The following is a 22,052-nucleotide window of genomic DNA, read 5'->3' as shown; positions in this document are numbered from 1 at the left end:
CTTATTTATTCTTTCATTCTCACTCTCTCTCTCTCTCTCTCTCGTTCTTTGTATTCTCCTATAAATAAGTCGTATCGAAAGAGAAAAAATAAGATGAAGAAGAAGAAGAAAAAAAAAAGATAAGACCACCCACTTACGTCCTATACTCTGCCCCCCATCGAATCTCTCTAACGTCCTAAGTTACTTTTATTTTTTTTTTTCTCTTCGATTTAACCATTACGACGTACAAAAAGATAAGGCCGCCACATTTAATTACACTGACTAGATCAGTTTCATATGTTTTTTTGTTGTTGTTAATGTTGTTGTTCTTGTTGTGTAGTTGTTCTCTCTCTCTCTCTCTCTCTCCCGTAATCGATTCATTCATTCGTTCATACTTTTTTCTCATTTCTCAACAAAAATATTCAGGACACGGATTTTCCCCGCCAACAAAATATAGTATATATATATATATATGGTATATATAGTATATATATATATCTTCCATTCATTCGTCCTGAGTATACTAATCTATGAATATATCTTACTACTTTCTTACTAACGATCGGGCACGAAAAAGATCGGATGAGTCTCGCGCACAGTCGTTGATTTTTCATCAAATCTCGACGAACATTTGTAAATGAAGACTCATTCGCGGAAGTACTTGTAAGAACTTAGGCCCTAACGAAATTCTTATTCGATAATCGAAGAAATACGCGATCGTCTATCTAAAACCTTTTTCAATTTATGGTAAGTATATATATATATATATATATATGTAATGTATGTACATTGTAAAATTTGTTTTCTCTTTTATCGTTAATTCCGAACAATCGTATCTTCCACCGAAAGAAAAAACGAAAGAGGAGTTTAAATAACGTTAGCAGAAAATACTCCTCCCTGACATGAAAAAATTATTCTATACGCGATCTAGGAAGCTCAATATCACCGATCAGGTCTTCTACCCCATCATCATTGTGTTTTAATTGTCGGCCCTTTTTATTTTTCCCCCCTAAAAGGATTCAAATTATTTGGATCTCTAACACACGTGCGGAAGGACGGAAATGGATATATATATATATATATATACTAGGAACTGCGAGGCACTGCAAAAAGATAAGGGCGCGAACAGTGCTCCTCCCTTTCGCACTGATCATCGTTATTTCAACTAAACCATTTTTATATTGCTTTTATCCTTTTTTTTCTTTCCCCCTCGATCGGTGCACGAATATAAGTATGTATTAATTATGTATATATATATATATATATATATATATATATATATATATATATACGGTACGTCTCTGTTCAATTATCGCAGATATATTATTCTATTCTATTCATAGTTGATCAGTGTGTGCGTCTAAGGTTGACTATGAATCATTAGACAATATTACCAGAATATTGCATCAATGCGAATGGACGAAATTTTGTTTCTAGCTTATTACAAATTAGGCCACTATTTGCAATTTTATCTCGACGAATGTTATATTGAGAGAAAGAACAAAAAAAAAGAAGAAGAAGATAATGAATAAATTTGAAACTGAAAACAGACATACCATATAATCGCAAGCATCGTGTTGCGCATAAGAGATCTCCCGCGCTAATCGGTACTCTATTATTCTTTGTAATTAAACTTCAGTGGTCGCGTTCGCGGTACTTTTTTGTATTTTTTCTATGTAGATTATCAAAAACATCACAGTCGGGTTACTAGATTTCATTGAGACGCGTTATACGATACATATAATCCGTTTGGATATTATTTATCTTTTTCTTCTCGAACATCATCTTCAGCGACATCTATTATGCGCAACAGAGCGTGCTCGGTTACGTGAAAAATGGCTTCCTTTGACACGTGGAAGGTAAATTTGCCAAGGGAAATATCTTAGACGAAATAAAGAAGTCTAAGTAACGAAGGTTTCGCGCGTTAACGGACTCGATCATTTCTTATCGAAAAGAGGCAGCTTGCTGCGAACTGCACCCTCGCACACGACCAGCCTCTGAGCTGCCGAAATACTACACAATGGAACTGGACCCTCCAAACTTGCTTTCAACAAACTCATCCTACTAGGAACTACCGAGTCGTGATCGCAAAGTCTCAGGCTACCCGCCGTAGCCTGTTTCCTCTCGAAATATTCGACTATCTTTGAAATGGTTTTACTAGAAGACCCTATCCCGCTAAGTCTATCCTCCCAACAAGATGAATCTCCACCACCGAGACTCGCTATGTCCTCGGAAGAATCCGTGTATATCGAGCTGGTTCTGTGATCGTCCAATAAGAATAGGCTACTAGCTGCCGAGCTGCTAAGGGTTGACGTGTGTCGACGATTGGGTGGTTCCGGGCTGAGATCTTCTCCGACGCAACTCCAGAAACCCGATTCGCAGCTGCCTCTTCTTCTTGGTTCCCAGCCGTCTCGGAAGAGGGGATGAGCGAAAAGACTAGCCGCGCCGACTTTAGTAGCCACCTGCAAAAGGAACACCTTAATAACGTCATTCGTTTTGCCATTGATTTTCAACGACGAACTCGTCTCCTCCTATCCCACCTTCCTTTCCCATTTCTTTCTCGCCGTAGGACTGCTAGGTTCCGAATTAGGCTTCTTTCTATCGAGAATTTTGGCGATACTATCGTTTTGGGCTGGCTTGAACTTGCCAACGGCGTCGGTAACGCTTGGCCTAACATCCTCGAGCGATGGCAACTCCAAACAACTGGAAAAAAGGTCTCCCAAAATTTTCTTAACGCCACCCAACGCGTGAAATGGATTCGCCGTCATCGGCCTGTAATGCGGGTCTCTTCTGCTAGCTAGCTCGGCTACTCTTCTCGCCGAATGACATCTGGCTTTATCCGATGGCGTCGCGTTATCGCAACCTCTCGCATCGGCGGATTGACTTCTGAGTCGAGCCGTCCTTCGTCTCATCGTACGGCCTTCTCGTACGATTTCGTCCATGCTGGACATTAGAGTCGGATCGGCCGATTGCCTATTACCAATATTATTCTTAGATTCCTCTTCGTAGTTGCCGATCATGCTATCGAGACTGGACGTGATCTCCGGGAAGGTTGGCCTCGATTTCGGTTCGTACTAAAAGTTAAATCATCGATTATCCAAACTGGCAAATAAAAATTCCTGCGTAAATTATATACCACGGTTCTTGTCTCGTAGATATTTATAAAAGAGACATAACGCATCGAATCTAGTAATATCGAGTAGCTAGTTACATCAGGCGAACTTAAAATACCTATGTAGATACTTTATTCGCGAGTTATTATCTACGGCAAGCGCGTATTACGTAGAAGAATATATCCAGATGCCAAGAAGCGTGACAGTGCCAAACGCATACTATACTCACGGTACAGCAATCGAAGGCTAGCTGCAGGAAGGCAGGTGGTGGGTCGGCAGCCGCACAGATCTCCGCCACGGCCAGATAATCGAGGCCAAAGTTATCTGAGCGTGGTAGAACGTCTGGATCAGCGGGAACGCGTCCGATCAGCTCGCAAACGACGATACCAAATGAGAAAACGTCCGATCTGTGATCGTACCATTGACCCTTCAAACATTCCGGGGACATCCAATAAGGACTGCCGACCGTGCTCAATCTATAACCCGAACTGGGATCTGGAATCTTAGCCGCTAATCCAAAATCGCCGACCACCGCAGTCATCTCGGTCGTGTTCTCGTCCTTCTTAATGAGAACGTTCTTTGAAGTTAAATCCCGATGAAAGAGGCCACGACTGTGCAAATAGGCCATCCCGCGCGCGACGTCTCTCGCAAGATTCATACGTATCAGGTGGGGCAACGGTGTATGCCGTGACATTATTAGTTGCTCCAGACTACCACCGTTTATGTATTCCGTCAAGGCGTGCAGTTGACCCTCGTGGACGCAAACTCCCATGAACCTTTAATAAAGATAATAGAAAGATGAAGCAATACTCGATGCAATTGCAAACCAGTTTCTTTTCTTTTAACCTAGAGTCTATCAATGGTTTTTATTTTTTTCTTTTTTTTCTAATCCATTCTACGAAAAAGATAAGAGAAGAGATAGGAGAAACCGTTGTTGATCTATCCGATAAAGGAGATAATTAGGATATAGGACCGAGTTTATACCATCCAAGCCAGTTCCTCGAAAGAGTTACGTCGAGTTAATCGGATTAATTAAGTTACTTTCAACGTTTTCAAAAGATTTCTTAAGCCGATAGGAACACACCTACTACATTAGAGTCTATAGTACTCGTACGCGTAAATCTTGATAGGAATTAAGCGCAACCTGGAACTGTTTAGTATTGAAATTTCTAATCTATTCGCATTTTAATTTCGTTGGTATCCAGAAACGGAAGGAATCTCTCGATGCATAAATATTCCCGGTTATTTGCGAGTGTAACAAATTAATCGCTTCCTACGTGAATCACGTTAACGTTTTATAGAGACCTCGAGATTATTCGAGGTCTTCCTTCCCCAACGCGCGTGATTCATATTTATTGTCTTTCTATTTGAGAACGTTGACGTATCGAAATAGAAAAAATATGATTATTTTCGTACAATGGAAGATTGAAAAGAGTTAATTATATTTTACGAATGATCCGTAAGACGTGGAAAATAAACGAAACGGAGACTTCGAAATGACTTAACAGATACTTAGGGCTCTCTTGGTATCTTTGTCCGGGCTGATTAAAATGCTAACCAACGAGCGAATTCAAGGTTTTCATCATTGAGATGAATCGTTCGTACGTGTCTTTTTAAATCAATTGCACGCGTACGTGGATTATTGAGTTTGTAAAAAGGTCGTTTGACGCGTTAGTCATATTTCCTTATAAAATACGTAACTCTGTTAAGTCGTTGAATGACAGTAAAGGGACGATAGCCTTTGGATTGATTGCGAGTCAATCGGATTAGTCATCTAATGTAAGAAGAACAAACGAACGATCTATGATAGATGATAAATCAATAATATTTTATTTCTCTTATATGGTTTCTCTTCTCTTCTCTTCTCTTCTCTCCTCTTCTTTTCTTTTTTCTTTTCGTCGACGAGGTTTGGTAAAAGTGGGAAGGAGAAACTACCTTGCACGGAGGTGTACTAGAGCGAATTGCATTCCGCGGGAGGTAAAAGAGGATAAATATGTGTTCATTATTATTCAGTAGCTTTCATTTCGCACGATTACGACTTTCAAATTTTGTTTAAAAGGAACGTCTCTCTCTCTCTCTCTCTTCTCACCTTTTCACGAATTAACGGAAAAGAAAAGTCATCATTTTGAAACTGCCAAAGCTTTTAACAATATTCATTGAGTTATAATTTTGTTCGATATCGTACAGGTGGTGAACCGACAAAATTAAAGAGGAAATGGCGATCGTAGGAAAAGGACAAAGTTGAAAATTACGTTGGCAGCTTAGCAATCATTGCGTATCGCTTAATATACGAGAGTGTCGTATGCAGAATGTCAGACCACCTTTCAAAATGTCGGCCAATAAAAATCCCTCCGAATAAATTCGTACCAAGTTAAAGATTATATCGACAGATATCGAATCTCTTGACCATTTTACGCGTTAACCTTTCAAAATTCGTAAAACGTACGAAATCTATGCAAAATTAGCGAGAAAAAATATCTACGGTATTAGAGAGCTCGTAAAAAAGGTGGGGGTTGAGAGATTAAAAATAATTTCTAAATGTCACTTCGCGATCGCTGAACCGAGAATCTAATCGTATAAAAAGCAAGCTCTATTCAGTTTTTTTCTTTCACGTTCCAGTAATAAAAACTACAGATTAATGAACGTCCTTATATATTTTTGTCATTTTTTCTAATATAAAATAATAAATCTAATTGACCGAAAAAACGCTCGTCGATGTGCAAAAATGTGCTGAAGATTTTTATCTTACAAACGAACGTGATAGATAGAGAACTTTGTTAAAGAAGATAAGATAAGATCTTATCTCTCGAACAACTACGAAAAAAAAAAAAAAGAAAATAAAAAAGGATTCGTCGTGGATTAAATCATTCGTTTCGTATTATAAAATTGACCAGCAGTATCGTCGAATTAATATGAATTTTTCTCGTAAACGACGTTCTTTTCCAGGATGTGAAATCACGCGTTCCTTTTTTTTCTTTTTTTTTTTTTTTTTTTTTTCGAATATAATTACACGACGAAGGAAAAGTTAATCGCATTTCGTTCTGGGCCAATGAAACCGATATCTCCAAAGACTCGCACTTTTCGTAGCCTTCAAGGAGAGAAATGCCAGAAATAAGATCCGCTAGAGGCAAAGGGGAATAAACACATTCGAAAGTGGGCCAAGCCGTTTATAACGACGGAATGCGTTGTCGCCGGTGAATGCGCACGTTTTCCTTCCCTCTTTCCACCCCTCGGTCTCCTCCTCGTCATCGTCATCTTCCTTTTCTTTTTCTTCTTCTTCTTTTACTACTACTGCTACTGCTACTACTACTACTTCTTCTTCTTCATCTAGCAAGATCGCGCGGGACACCCGTTATGTCATAACTTCGAGTGTTATTACAACAGCTAAACCCCCGAGGAATCTTTTTATTCTTTTTTTCAATGGTCTTAAATCGTCTAATCTTTGGTTACAAATCTACCTAATTATTAGCACCAAAATTACGAGTATTATCCTACGCGAGGGTCCTTCTCTCTCTCTCTCTCCGTCTGTTTGAAAAGTGAACCGGATTCGACCGAAAAAACGATCTTACCTGAGTATATTCGAATGGCTGAGCTTGTTCATAAGTTGAACCTCTTTTAACATGTTCGGCCTGTTCGCAGGCAGCTGGTTCATCTTTAATACCATCACCTGACCAGTTACCTTATGCGTAACCTGAAAAAATCAAAAGAATTCTAATGAAATTCAATCGGAAGAACATTGAGTTGAAACGTTACAAATTCATTTATAATTAGTTAATTGCGGTGTTTCAACGAACGAATTATTGTTTGGAAAGGAGATATTGTTAAGGTAATTTCTTGGCCGTTTGTAATATCCATAAAAGACAATCCCGGCGACCAGGTGATTTTCATAAATTGTTCCCTCGAAAAGAAAAAGAGCAGTCGCGGCGGAAAACGAGGTGCGATTACGCGAGTTCTCGAGGATGACATCGCAATAAGAGATCGTTTCCTTCTCCTCGTCGTCGTCGTCGTTGTCGTCGTCATCTTCGTGTTCGTGTTCGTCGCCGCGTTCTCGTCCGCCTTGATACAAATCTTGCCTCGTATTTTCACAGCTCGAGTGGAACGCAGTGAAAGAACGCCGAAGAGATTCTCACGAAAGAGAAACTTATTAATGAAACTCGACGCAACATCTGGCCGGCGAAGAACATACACGAAACATAAACGTCTCGCGAGAACGTATGGCGACCTCAATGAACACCAAAAATGGCTTTGAAATGAGACGAACTTTATCCTTTCTCTACCCTCAAAATCGCTGATATTTTTCCTTGAGATTTTAACGATAAGACCTCGGCCCGTTAATTGTCCCATTATTCCTCTTAAGATCGCGATATTACGTTTTACGACACGTTTCATTGCTGCAATCAAATGAACGAACGACGACGACCGAGAATTATAACCAAACGAAAAATGAATCGAGCAATAATTCGTATCACTCGTAAGGACGAAATTCTCTACTTGGAAAAAGAGTCGCGAAAATTTCTCTCGATAGAATTCGTTTGCCAATACCCGAAGAAGACTCGATTGATCTTAAGCCAAAACACGATGACGAATAAAAACCTACCGCAAAAACGAATCTTTCGTTTACTCTTTTTAAAGAAAAGATCAATTTATTTATTTATATTTATATTATCTTGATCTTTCAATATTTATTCCGATTAGAACAATGAGTAATTTCCGTCAATGTTTGAATAAACGAATAAACAAATAAAATGCTCGTTGGTTCTTGTTAAAAAAGACGATAAAGTATAAATTCGTAGGAAAATTTTCGGTTAAACGTTATCCGCTTCCCCGTTGTCGATCGAATTATCTGCCAAGTGTTTGTAGAAACGCAAGGGGAAGGATATTTGCTCGGTTAATTAGTAAACAGTTTCGTTTTACATGCTCGCTATCGGTCTAATTAAATACCAGAAAGCTTTATATGCGCGTATGTATGTACCTACAAACGCGCGTATGTAAATTAATGCAAATTACTTAAGAGGAGGAAGAAAAAAAAGAAGATCGATAAGTTTGATCCGTTGTTGAATCGTCGTAAATTTTCATTCTCGTAATAAGCGAGGAATATATCATCTGTTAGGGTTCGTCAACTCGATTATAATGAATCGAGTAAGAGATGTAGGTGGCGATGGTGGGGTTGAAATGGGAAGTAGGGAGGTTCGAAAAAGAGTGAACGACCGGGGTCCGTAAGAGGGTCTCATTAGAGAGTGTTCGTACTCCATGGCCAACGCGCCGTGACCGGCTTTCTCGTCTCTTCCTCCTCCTCCGCCAACACACAACATTCAACAACATTCTTTTATACGCTTGCTGGCTCCTTCGCCATACTCCGACAACGAGAAGAAGAACAACAAGAGCAAGAGGAACGAGAAGGAGGAAGAGGGGGCCACAAGAAGAGGAAATAGCTGGTGCGCCGCTGCTAACTCTTGTGTCACACAAGGCAAGGTCGTCTTTTTATCCTGGTGCCGGTCTTCTTTCGATCCCATCGAAGCGCCACTTTCCCCACCTTCGATATATTTATCGATGCCGAATATCAAACGAGACGGTAGATCATTTTTTCTCTCTCTCTCTCTTTCTTTTCTCAAAGAACGATTACGATTCCGATAAGAAAATAGAAATATCGAGAGGAAGTCGTGAATTACTGCGGTGTCAACGATTGACAAAAACAATGAGTCAACTTTTGAATACCGTCCAAGATCCAGGGAATTTCGTAATACTCGAGACGAAAACTGTGCTGCTACTGCTACTGCTGCTGCTACTTCTATCCAACGAAATTATCCCGTTCCTCGATTAGACTGAAAAATCTCCCACGTATTTCTAGAAGTTTTAATCATATCTTTGGTTAACTCATCCTATGCATGAATGCATCGTTGCTAACAAACGAAAACAATTTTATCGTCGTTCTATAACCGGGAGGAGCAGACTAAATCTCTGACGAACGTTGATAAATTTGTGGGAGGGGGGAGAAAAATATAAAGGTGGGAAAAGAAATTGCGATTTACTCTGAAAGATATCTTCGATTAATCTCTCCTTTGGAGTCCTTGACCCCGATTAATTCGCTGCGAGATAATTAATTTGACGACCTTCGCCTGAGAAGATCACGATGATAACGTCTTTAACGAAGTCGACGAGAGAAACTTGGATGGGGAGAGGAATCATTTGTGTTGCCAACGAGAAACCACTCACTCGCTCGCTCGCTCACTCTCTCTCTTTCTCTTACTCTCCGAGATGGTCGTCATCGTTGAATAATTCTCATGTCAGTGGGGAAAACTGCTAGAACAGCAGTTCGGTCCAAAATCTTGGCACCAAACTCGTACCATCCTCTTATTCAGACACGAGTGCCAAGAATGTGTGACCTCTGGCTCACAAGTGTAACCCTACATCCATGTTGTCTTTCTTTCTTTCTTTCTTTCTTTTTTCCCCTCTTTTTATTCATACACGCTTAAACTATGAATTAATGTAATGAAGAGTTCGAATTATTTTCTATACTTTTTTTTTCTTTTATAGAAAATCTAAATCATATCGGACGTGATATATTAAAGGAACAAATTGATCGATTACTTTCATTCTACTTCGATTTCGCGTAGATCGTCGGTAATACAACACTTTCTAATTGAAAAATCGAAAAAAAAAAGAGAGAGAACCGATTTTCATGATTTTTTTCGATTAAATCGGTACTTCCTCTCTAACGCATTTCTAACTACCAGATATTCTCTCTCTTTCTCTCTCATTCTTTCTTTCTTTCTTTCTTTGGAACGCATCTGTCGGTTAAATTGTAGCATCCGAGCTGCCATACGTCAAATAATAACATTCGTCACGTGTTCTAAACGACCAAGGCGCTTTCTAAAACTCATTCGTTTAACACGCGGAAGATTTTTCTCCAACTATACATATATGGTACAATAAAAAGTACGATTCTATTTTCCACGAAATTTGTACCAGGAATGTTTGGAAGATTTCAATAAAAAAAAAATACCTACGAGTAGGAGGAAGCCAGACGAAAAATAACAACGATGATTCCTCAACGATTTCCGTTTTCTCTATCAACGCAAAGTTTTTTTTATATAATGATAAAAATAATCACGAAACATCCTATCCTTCCTTTTTGTTATCCAATATATCTAATACGAATTTTACGTTACACTAAGTACCCACGAGAAATAATTCAAACTTATCCAACTCGTGCACGTTTCACGTTTTACGAGTTTAAACGATAGATCGATCAACAGATATTGGTCTAATGATTATCATTTAAATTGATTCGCGTGTGTGCTACTCGAGGAAAAGATACTTTGATATTTTCCGTTAAATAAAATTCAAATGTGATTTATAACGTTGAAACGAGAAGAGGAAAAAAAGGATTAACTTTAGACATTGATTTGAGTTTCTCGAAAAGAGAAGTTTCCGTCGAGAGACAGGAAAAATATAAAGATCCGATTACATCTCCGAAGAAGAATAAGAAGAAACGCGATTTCAATTTGACGAAGTAAAGACAGAGAGAGAGAGAGAGAGAGAGAGAGTTCTAAGCTGGTTCTTCGTCGTTGTTCTACGTGCTCGTTTCTCGACGCGCAACCGTATCTAATCTGAACCGATACTAATCTACAAAAGATAACGTTCCTTCGCTGCGAAATTGTATTTGCAAGTTTCTACGGATTTCTTTTGGCACGATAAATATAATCGATTCGATAAGAAAAACAAATATAATAAATATCTTAGTAGTCAATTATTTGACGAAACAAAACACTATGTGCATATATAAAATAACGATAATGACGATAACAATAAAAATAGGATTTCGACTTTGACCGTCAAAAGAATTTGTTTATCTAACGGAAATATTGATTAGCGATAAATTGTAATCGGTGCGATCAACGCGATACGACAAATGAAAAGAAAAAGTATTCCGATCTAAAGTAGAATCTTGTACCTTGTAGACTTCGGAAAAGAAACCAGCGCCGATTTTCTCCATATAAAAGTCATCGAGACGATTCAAGGAAGCAACGGCGTGCCTGAGGGCTTGACAGGATGCACCGGTTCTCCTCTTGGACGAGCTACCATCTTGGAAGGTGTCACCGGAGCAAGAGTTCAGTCCGCACAAATTTCCCTCCATCTCGGTCGGTCTCCAGGTGTCCCGAGTTTTTTCGCGATCCTTGTAACTTCTAGGCGAGGATTGCAATTCGGTCGGTAAATCTTGAATGACGAAGTCGATGCAATTTTGTTGCAAAAGTTCGGCCGGCGTTCGGGCAAGATTATTGCGATGATGATGATGATGATGGTGATGATGGTGGTGTTGTTGATAATGATGATAATGATCCTTGGCCGAGATAGAATCACCTTTTTCCGTCGTTCTTTCGAAGCAACAAGGATTCTCGCAGGTCGTCGAGTTGGACCTCGAGCTTGATTTTTGCGCAGCTCGCGTTTGGTGAACGCTCGACGAAGTGGTGCCCGTCAGGATCGTCGAAGGATCCACGTATTCCTCGACGACGTTCGAAACTTCGTCGACGTTTTCAGAGGTATTGTCATCGTTGTTTCTCGATTGACCAAAGTCTCGGAAGTTAGATTTGGAAGAAGACGACTCTCGACTACCGACCGAATGTTTTCTCGTAAGTTTCGGCTCGAGATTGGAATTGATGGCAATTCTCTGGGATCTCGGCGAAATACTACCGATAGACGTTTTCGTTGCCGTACTCGCTAGTCCAGGACAATTCGGATTGGAATAGCATCTGTGGATCCTCGTGGAATCTTTAATGGAAGAAGAGGATTTATTGGCGAGTTGCGGATTCCTGTTGGTCGAGAAGGAAGCTTGTTGTTGTTGTTGTTGTTGTTCGTTTCTCGTCACCCCGTTGATCTCCGAAACGGAGGACGAAGTGGACAAGGGGAAGGAACGATCTTGAGTTGACGATGACTCGGATACCACCGGACACCAAGACTTTGCTTTATCATCGGAAGCACTCGACTGAACAGCTGGTACTTCGTAACACGAAAGGCACGTTGTTGTTGTTGTCGTCGTTGTCCCAGTCGTTGGCCTCGCGTACGACACCTTGCTCGTGGGATTTTGATTAGGTGGTCCAGGGCCTGCGTTTGAATTTATACCGACTGGCACCTTCCCGAACATCCTCGCCGTTATTCTTGCAAATTCCACTCTGCGCAACGCGAAGAATAAATGCGCGATAAGGTTCGACGATGATGGCACCGCATTGCCATATAAACGACGATACTCCTCGATGTTGATCTTAATGACGAACTAGGGGAGATTAATTCTTCTTAGATTCGAATCAGCAACAATGCTTCTTCGGGAAGACTTCCAAGTTACGTGGGCTCTCTAAACTAATCTAACAGCTTGGCATCTTTCTCCTTTTCTATCTCGCTCTCTTTTTCTTTCTCTCTCGGAACTTCTAAAGTCTCCCTTTTTGGCAGTGGAATCACGACTTCAAATCACGTTCGATCGATTAAAACGACGATCACTCGAAACAATCGTAAAGGAAGACTCTGTTTCATCGATTGGCACACATTCTCTTCTTCTGGATGAACTTCCAAAATTGTCTTGCTCCTTTCGTACCTATGACATGAACGTCTACGAGTTAAATAACATTCGGAATGCAGCCGCATACCTGACTGCTGCAAAATAAATAACTATTTTATATCGAAGAAAAAATGACTCGATCGCCACTATTATTTCAACGAAATATGTTCTTAAGGTGTATTTCTATCGCATAAAAAAGTATCCAATTGATCGACGAGCGAATAACTACGATAGTTACCGGTAAACCGATTATCTGGTTAGTTACGTAAACGAACTCGCTTCGACGCATTCTAATCTTAATTGAATACGTTAAAAAGCATCTATTTCTTTCTCGGTTATTCCTACCGACAAGTGGAATATATTTCTAAATCATTTATTATAATTAATATGATCATTTATAAATATAAGAGAAATGAATTTCCATTCAAATTTCATCGTGTTTTAACGCGTTAGATTCTAAATGCTGTACTATATTAATCTTCGATGTATTTAATCTATTCAGAGATTATCACGATCGAGCCATCGATACGCGCGTCGGTATTCCTTTTTTTTATTGATCAGCTGAACGCACGTGGTTGCGAATAAGCCGGCAAAAACGCAACGTGTCGCGATTCTTATCGAAACGAAGTACACAAAATTCGTTCCACGTGCCGGTAATTACGAAGGTGGCTCGAGTCACGTTTTCTTCTTTTTTTTTTTTGTTCTTCTTTATTTTTAACTTAACGTCAGACGGTCAGGTTTTTACGACTTGCCCGTATACAATTACTTCGGACTGCTTATTTCATGCAATTGCTTTACGACGAAATGTTCTCGCTGAGTTATTTAAACAATTTGTTATTATTCGATAACAACTAAGAACAATACTCGAAACGAATACTCGAATAAGCGTTCGCAGAATATCGACAATACTGTACTGCATCGAGTATCGTAAAAAATAATAAAAAGGATGGATGGATATCATTTTTTGCGACGAGCTCAGGATGATTTGTTCGTCTTTTATATAAGCAGCGTCATGTTAGGAAAAAAGAAAAATAATACAACGAAATATAGATAATAAAAAGTTGGGCAAAGTCTACACACCTGTTCCTCCTTATTTCTTTTGCTCTCGGCTTGAAAAGTACACTAGATCGACGATACTTTTTCTTAACGTAAAGGAATTAAAACGTGAACGTTAGCGCGTCAGCGTCACCGTCAACGTCAAAGTCAACGTCAACGTTAATGTCAACGTCGCGCGCAGTGCCCTGCACCAAAACGCACCAACGGAATCAAGAAAGAAAAGCGAATCCGACTAACAATAAGTTGTTTTTCTCGGTAAAAGAGAAACCTCCGTCTTGTTCTCTCGAGGAGCCTTGGCAGGCAGACCAACTCTGCACGTACTTGGATGATTTTAGAAGACCTTGAACCACGGTGGAGAATTCCTAGCGGGGAGGCGTGAGCGTCGAACGTCGTCAACGGGTTTCCTTCCTCTCGACAACGTCCAACTCGTCCTCTTTCCTTCTTTATATCTTTTTACACTAATTTTCTACGTCCAAGACGGACTGTCACTTTTCTGTTTACGATGCCTAACTAACTCGAGACAACACAACCGTGATACCTCCTTCTGTCTAGCGCAGAAGTGCCCTCTTTTTCTCCCCCTCCAGCCCTCTCTCTCTCTCTCTCTTTCTTGATCGTCTCAAAGAGATAACTGAGACGACGAACGAGCGGCGTCTCGTACAATTTCACCTATCCCACCGTCTGTTTTCTTGAAATATAATAACGAAGGACGCTCGTCCACGTGAAACGTGACAACGCGTCTTCGTCTTCGTCTTCGTCGTCGTCGTCGTCGTCGTCGTCGTCGTCGTCCTCTTCTTCCTCCTCCTCCACCCCCTCGTCAAATGATCGTACAAACGAGAGAAACACACTACTCACCACCACCAGTAAGGGCAAACGCATAGGCACATATGCGCTCGCGCGCACTAACTCACTCTCTCACAGAAACATCATACACATCTGAGTAGCACTAGGTCCACCTCGTAAAAGAAGAAGAATCTCGGCGTGCGCTTCTCGTTTATACTATCCGCAACTACTCCTACTACTGGAAGGAATGGAACACTATTCCAGGGTAACACGGTTATTTCTTGTATTCCCCGTTGGTTAAGAGAACGAGGAAGGTTTTTAAAGACTAACAAACACTTTCACAGCACGCGACGTTGATCGGCGCTTACTGAATTTTCACGACAGCACGTCCGGAGTTTCTTTTCACGCTCTCCCTCTCTCTCTTTCTCTCTCACTCTGATTTTCTCCCTCTCCTTGCCGTTTTCTCGCGCTCTCTCCGTCGCGCGCGCGAAGAGAACGCACTGACCGAACAACACTAGACGGCGGCCATTACGGAAATGAATGAAACACCACGTGATCGAACGACATCTGCTGGTCATACTTCTAACTAAATATTCCTAGTAGTATTCGCCTTTTCCAACCAATGACGCGCTTTGCATTCGATGCATATCGCCGTTGCATTTTCCTATTTATGCAATCGATGTTTTTTCTCTCCCCTTAACGCCTGAAATTTGAACTAAGTAAATAAACCAACTCTAAAGATATATTCGAAATACGTTACGCTATTGAATACTTTTATATATCGGCCATCATTCATTTCTAAAAAATGTCCTATATCTTCTAATCGATCTCATGATTTCCCTATACCGTCGTTCTTTTCCAAATGATTAAACAAGATATTAAGGATTATAAAGTGTAGGTACGGAGAAATTTGATCGCAAAAACGAAAGTATGATGCTTCGCACGGGAAACAATTTGTGAGAATTTTCTGTTCTCATCTCTCCCAACATCGTTTTCGCGTATGTGTCTTATGTTCATGTACACGCATCTACATATGCATTTATGTACGTTTAACGGGGAATTTTTTAACGCTTTTTATAAATTCCAATGAAAGTGTGAGAATTCTCATATGCGTCTGACAATGCCTTTCACCGTTTCAATTGTTTATTTTACTCTAGGACAGATCGGGACGATGAAAGTATTCTTAATGAATTTTTCATGTAATACGAAACTGGAACGATTAGCAGAACAAACGCATACGTAGTAAATAATGAAAACTTTTAATTCTATCCTTATCTTATTTTACATTAATTTGCAATAATCCACGACAATTGCCAACAGTCTGCGTTCAGAAAGTTTAAAAAAAAAAAAGAAGACACTGCAGCGAAATTTCTCGCACGATTATATATCGTTTTATGTTTTTCATTGCGTTTTGCAAAAGAATTTGATGTTAATATTTACGTACACGAATAAGAAAATGGATAAAAAACTGGCGTTTTCAATGATTCAAAATGACCGATATTATAACGTGAAAAATTCTAACGCCTAGGAACTTTTGTCGCTGCTAAGTTACCGAACCTGTTCACACTTTGCCTTTCTCAGGTGAACTGGGCACGTGGACATTGACGGTTATTCGGAAAAAGATAAGAAATAATATAAATAATTAATTTTAGATTAATTTAAATTATAGAAACATTAAATAATTGACAAAGATGGCCAAATTCTGTCTGAGTAAGTTCTAAATTCATTACAATAATAAAAATATGTATAGGTTAGGAGGTTGTTCCTATCTTAATCCCTGAACGAACTTGTAATTTTGTTAATTTCTTTTTTGTGCACTGTGTCACCCTATTTAATGGAATTTTTTGTAACAGAAAAACCAAGCAAACGCATACCAGCGAGGAAAAGGTATAAAATAGAAAAGAAAGTCCGAGAACACAATCGAAAGATGAGGAAAGAAGCTAAGAAGAAACAGAAAGGTACTTTGCAAGTTTCTGCTTATGAAATGCATCAATGAAGCTTCAATGAATGCTTTTGTTTAAAAATAGGAAAACCCAAGGTAATCGAAATTCCAAATCAGTGTCCATTTAAAGAAGATATTCTCAAGGAAGTAGAAGCCTTGAAAAAACATAATGAGGAGGAGAAACAAAAACAGCGGGAAGCTGCTAAAGAAAAGAAACGTGCCGAACTTGCAAAAAATGGTTTGCAAGGATTGGTAAAAGAGGCACAGAAGAAAGCTGACGAACATGAAGCCATGGAAATAGACGATAATAAAAGTCAACTAATTAAAGAAGCTGTTGCACAAAAAGAAAATTCATTAAAGGCTTATTACAAAGAATTTAAGAAAGTTTTAGATGCAGCTGATGTTATCTTGGAAGTTGTTGATGCACGCGATCCGTTAGGTACCAGATGCAAACAGGTAAATAAAAAAATATTTCAGTACGTGCAATCATTGTTAAATGACAATAATAACAATTACTTAATACAATGAATAAATTTAATTTAGTTGGAAGAAGCAGTGCAATCAGCTAAGGGTAATAAACGATTAGTTATAGTGTTAAACAAAGCAGATTTAGTACCACGAGAAAATTTAAACAAATGGTTGAAGTATTTGCGTGGAAGTTTACCAGCAGTTGCTTTTAAATCTTCGACTCAAGATCAATCGAAAAAATTAGGCAGAAGAAAGTTGGGGAAGAAGACGGAGAGTATGATTCAAAGTGGAACATGCTTTGGTGCCGAATTATTGCTATCTTTATTAGCTAATTATTGTAGAAATAGTGGCAATGTTAAGACAAGCATTCGAGTTGGTGTTGCTGGACTTCCCAACGTCGGAAAATCAAGTGTTATCAATTCTCTAAAACGAAGCAGAGCATGCAATGTTGGAAGTGTACCTGGTATCTAACCTGAATGTTTATTTAAATGCAACATCGATTATTTTTATCCGTAGAAAGACTCTTATTTTGTTTTTTACTCCTAGGTGTTACAAGAGCAATGCAAGTGGTACAATTGGATTCGAAAATAAAATTGTTAGATTCACCTGGTATTGTTTTTGCTAGTCAACAATCATCAAGTGATGGTATGGATGATACATCCATAGCTCTTAAAAATGCAATAAGAATTCAAGCTCTTCAGGATCCATACACACCAGCTACTGCAATTTTACGAAGACTTTCGAAACAACAAGTTATGGATTTGTACGATGTCCCAGAATATAATTCACCTGACGAATTTTTTGCTTTGAGAGCAACAAGAATGGGAAAATTTAAGAGAGGTGGTGTTCCTAATCAATTGACTGCTGCACGTTGTGTCTTGGAAGATTGGAATTCTGGAAAAATAAGGTACCCCTTCTATATTTACACGTCCATTCAATTTCTTCTACTAAAATTCTCGAAATTGTACTTTAGGTATTATACAGAACCACCTGAAGAACCACTGTGCCATGTATCTGCAGAAATTGTTAGCCAAATGGCTAAGGAATTTGATATTGAAAGTTTTGCTGCAGAAGAAAGAATGATGTTAGATGATGTTGAAGCAGCAAATAAAGATATTACAGTAGAACCAGTATTATTTGACAGTACAGGACCCGTAACATCAGTTATGGAAGTAGAGATCGAAAAAGATAAAGTAGGTACACATTTGTGTCATTTAATGTTTCAATATATAATAAAATGTATTCCATCTATCGTTTAGGAATTTAAAATACAAAATAAATTGAAGAAGAAACTCGAAGCTAAACCTAAAGTAGTAACTAAAAGAGAACAGAAAAAGAAAACAGATCCGCTGATGGAATTGGAGGGCAATCAAAAATTAAACAAATTACAGAAGCTTCAATTTAAAAAAGAAAAGAAAGAAAAAGTCCGAAGAGGTATGCTTATAAAGTCTTGTTACAGAAAATGTATTTATAAACCCCTTCTAAATTGATTTAATTAATAAATGTTAATTATACAATTTCAGAGAAAGCAACTGCTATTCTAGCTGATCAATTGGAAGGATTTAATATATCGTCGGATAATTATGATTTTAATACTGATTTTACGAAATAAAGTAAAATATGATTAATGTTATTTTGGAGATATTATTTTGTTCAATTGTAAATCTTGTATATACAAAATATTTGCCTTCGAAATGCGTATGTAACAAAATAAAAAAAAAATAAAAATTGGTTATAATAATTTTTTACTATGCAGGAAAAGTCGTCTGTGTTTCTTTTAATTTATGTTGAAAATATGTTTGTCATCGTTATCGTCGTGCGCAACTAACATTGTATCATTAATTTGATACTACTTTAAATATTGCATGGTAAGTACATGTAAAACACGATCATCATGTTAACATTATGTAAAGTGCATTTTTAACGAGGTTTAACCGCTGTCACCAAACAAAATTACACAGTCAGAATTGATAGAAACGTCCTCGATGATATTACTACAATTATACTTACAATTAATTAATAGAGAATAAGTAATTAATTAATTAGAAAAATTACAAGTAATTTACAATACTAGAACCTTTTATTAATATTGGTTCTTCTTTACGTAATGTATATGAAATTGTATTACGTAAAGAATGAATGAGTTTAAAATGCCCCACTCTCTAGGAATCTTCTTATTTGTACATTATCGCAGTCGACTGCCAAGTCGCAAACCTAAATTGTAAATTCGATAGTTCGATTTTCTAGACGATTTTTTTTAACGAAAGTTTCGACAATTTTGAGTAAACGCGCACACACATTTTTAAAAGTGAGTATAAATATATTATTTTCCAATTAAATCTGCCCTTCAAATGAAATATTTTAACGTGAAACTAAAGATATCTAAGTGATAGTTAGATAACTAATTGATAACGTTATAACAAAGATAATTAATCATAAAAATGACGAGTTTTTTGTTCCATCGAATTGATCGTAAGTAAGAGAAATATAATAAAATTTTTGCTGAACGTGAATAAATAAAACACATTGACGATGCAATTTTCTTCAATTTATCGTTGGCAAGAGGGACTGTCTTTAATAAAGAACATAGTGCGATCTAGTATAGCCACATTTGTCGCAAGTCACGTCAGCTTACCAGATCAACTTCTATATTTTTTCTTTGCCAATTTTTTCTTTCTTCTATATTTTTTTATTTTTCCTTTTTTGTAAGGATGAGTCGAATTGCAAAAAAGAATAAAGAAAGTGTTGACCTCGAGAAGATCAAATTGCCGCCGATAAGAACGCCTGGACCGATTAAAATTTGGAAGACGATCGATGGATTTAGAACCGTTGGAGATGAATCTAATCCCGTTAAGATAATTTTGCAAGAAATACCGGAAGACAGATACGAAGATTTTCTCGATCATATGTGCACATATTTCATCGTAGACGAACCTTGCTGTTCCTGTCTCAGTGAGTACTGCGATTATTTAATAGAATTCATTAATTTATTGATGGGCGTACATCGATTATTTATTATTTTATCAATTTTCCAACGGTTATCTTTCATGTTTTATTTTATCGAGAAATTTCGTAAGTTAATCGTTAACGTATTTAGCAAGTATGAAAAGATATCATTCACGATTTGATATCGAAAATTATTGCGTCATTTTTTATCAGATTATCTTTGTTCCGATAACTAATACTCGATAATATTTACAGAATTAATGGAAGATTCGTCGGCTGTACAAGAATTTCGTGATGTATGGACAATAATTTTAAAGCAAGGATTGTCGATTGGTGCCTTTGTCGAAAATCCCAAAGGAGGTAAACCCGAAATAGCAGGAGCTAATATAATAGGAGTTGAAATTAAAGATGACGAAAGAAAAGTTGATAAATATCCGGTAAATAATGCGCGTCTTTTTAATTACATTAGGCTCACGAATGCAATCAAATGAAAATCTCTACACAAATTTGGAATCATTCCTTATCTTTTAAGGGGTACAGTTATTCATTTTTTTTCTAGCTGGAATCACTTTTAGCTAAAAAGGTAATCGAACCTGTGATATCGTTGTGCAAAGAAGCAAAGATTTACGAACACTTCAATACGGACAGATACATGTATGCTTTTGGCTTAAGCGTTCATCCTTTTTATCGAGGTCATAATCTTGGTGCACATATTCTAAGCGCAAGGTGAAGAAGCATCTAATTTTTTAGTCCAATATCGTCGAGATTAAACTAATTAGGATTTGTGTAATATTTAGAGAACAAATTGGTCGAGCGTACAATGTTCCCGTGACGTCAACAGCATTTACTTCGACGATTTCTCAAAAATCAGCTACCCGTTGCGGATACGAAGTTCTTCTATCCAGAGATTACGACCAGATATTAGACGAGGATGGAAATGAAAACTTTCCTAATATTAAATTTAAAACGTTCAAAGTAATGGGAAGAAGATTGTATTGAATTACCGTTGTCCCCGTATTATTTCATTTAATTAACGTGTAAAGTATTGATACATCGAATATTAAGAGAAATTGTTTGCAAACAATTTAACAAAGCGTCATCGATAAAACTCAATGATAGTGAAAATAGGAAGATAACTAAAAATAATTAAAGCCGATTAACGCGACGATGCAGGACGTGTTGCGAAATCAAATACCCATCCTCGTGTATTGGATTTGAAATTTTAATTATTTATAACAGCCCTTGGCAGACCGTTATTTATTGGCTCGCAGAAGCCGAAATACGGGTGAACGTGTTTCCGTTCGAACGATCAGCTTTTGCATCCGAATGCACTTTAATAAATCATTGCACGTTTGAATGTTAAAGAAAAAATACGGGCGGTTTTGTAAGTACCCTGATAAATAGTATTTAGCATTCTATTTCATTAGAGTATAATTCTTTCAAGTAGTTAGAAAACTTTGACGATGTGTAATCTTTACGTAATTCTAATAATACAGTGTCAATATTTTCTATTTTATAGAAAAAGTTTGATCGATTCATGTGTATAATTAATAAAGATTATTCCACGATAAATATCAGTTGCACCGATGTATCTAAACAAAAAACGATGATTCTCGTAAGATGGATTCGAAGGATATTTAAAGTAGCTCGCGTTCCTATTAATTATGTTAGAAACTACCTGTTACTAATGATTTCAATGTTTCCAATTAAAAATGCGTGACAAAATTTGCACGAAAACATGGTGATTCTACGAGAATCGTTGTAAAAAAGAAAAAGGATCAAAACTTGGAGCAAATTAGATGAAGTTTGGCGGTGGTTGCTGGAAAGAGGATCACTAGGATTCAGTCGTTCATTCTCCCTCCCTTTTTCGTTGGTCTTGCTTTCCCACCAACTCGTTTCCTCGTTCACTAGCGTGCGCGCGAATTCAGTCATCGTCGGCGATCTTTTGAAGCGACTACTCTCACCGTTCTCTTCCTTCAGTCGCGTTTCGCGTTTCGTACGAGCTAGTGTAATTTTCGTCGTTCTCTTATTTCTTATTATCTCTTTCTTTTTTTTTCCCTTCTTTCTAATTCAATATCTAAATATTTCTATATATATATATTTTTTTCTTTTTACACATATTTATATTAGAAATTTGCAAACATTTAAAAAAATAAACTTTGGTAATCTACTGAGAAAATCAAACACCGTCAAAGATTATAAAAGTTATTACAATTTG

The 22,052-nt window shown here is 37.8% G+C and overlaps 3 protein-coding genes across 4 annotated transcripts; 2 read left to right on the top strand and 1 right to left on the bottom strand.

Annotated features, from left to right (window-relative positions):
- Nucleotides 1-1,508: 1,508 nt before the first annotated feature.
- Nucleotides 1,509-15,201, bottom strand: LOC122515433 (probable serine/threonine-protein kinase DDB_G0282963). Its single transcript, XM_043632791.1, has 6 exons — nucleotides 13,723-15,201; nucleotides 11,047-12,678; nucleotides 6,662-6,783; nucleotides 3,322-3,868; nucleotides 2,520-3,053; nucleotides 1,509-2,441 (listed from the first exon to the last, which is right to left on the bottom strand). Exons 2-6 carry the CDS (start codon nucleotides 12,232-12,234, stop codon nucleotides 1,917-1,919), a joined length of 2,916 nt encoding a protein of 971 aa, XP_043488726.1. The 5' UTR covers nucleotides 12,235-12,678; nucleotides 13,723-15,201; the 3' UTR covers nucleotides 1,509-1,916.
- Nucleotides 15,202-16,025: 824 nt separating this feature from the next.
- On the top strand, nucleotides 16,026-18,521 carry LOC122515434 (guanine nucleotide-binding protein-like 3 homolog). The gene is made up of 8 exons (XM_043632792.1): nucleotides 16,026-16,188; nucleotides 16,332-16,436; nucleotides 16,506-16,876; nucleotides 16,964-17,351; nucleotides 17,435-17,795; nucleotides 17,862-18,081; nucleotides 18,148-18,322; nucleotides 18,412-18,521. The coding sequence occupies exons 1-8, from the start codon at nucleotides 16,170-16,172 to the stop codon at nucleotides 18,498-18,500; spliced, it is 1,728 nt and encodes a 575-aa protein (XP_043488727.1). The 5' UTR covers nucleotides 16,026-16,169; the 3' UTR covers nucleotides 18,501-18,521.
- Nucleotides 18,522-19,044: 523 nt separating this feature from the next.
- On the top strand, nucleotides 19,045-21,000 carry LOC122515447. Of its 2 annotated transcripts, XM_043632812.1 has the most exons (5): nucleotides 19,045-19,196; nucleotides 19,599-19,840; nucleotides 20,090-20,271; nucleotides 20,394-20,560; nucleotides 20,632-21,000. In XM_043632812.1, exons 2-5 carry the CDS (start codon nucleotides 19,600-19,602, stop codon nucleotides 20,831-20,833), a joined length of 792 nt encoding a protein of 263 aa, XP_043488747.1. In that variant the 5' UTR covers nucleotides 19,045-19,196; nucleotide 19,599; the 3' UTR covers nucleotides 20,834-21,000. The 2 variants fall into 2 exon arrangements, with proteins under 2 accessions (XP_043488747.1, XP_043488748.1); XM_043632813.1 differs by lacking the exon at nucleotides 19,045-19,196 and having other exon boundaries at nucleotides 19,480-19,840.
- The last annotated feature ends 1,052 nt before the right edge of the window (nucleotides 21,001-22,052 follow it).

Source organism: Polistes fuscatus, unplaced genomic scaffold, assembly GCF_010416935.1.
Source record: "Polistes fuscatus isolate 324 unplaced genomic scaffold, CU_Pfus_HIC Scaffold18, whole genome shotgun sequence".
NCBI lineage: Eukaryota > Metazoa > Arthropoda > Insecta > Hymenoptera > Vespidae > Polistes > Polistes fuscatus.
The sequence above is the reverse complement of the archived record's forward strand: the minus strand, read 5'-3'. Positions and strand labels throughout refer to the sequence as shown.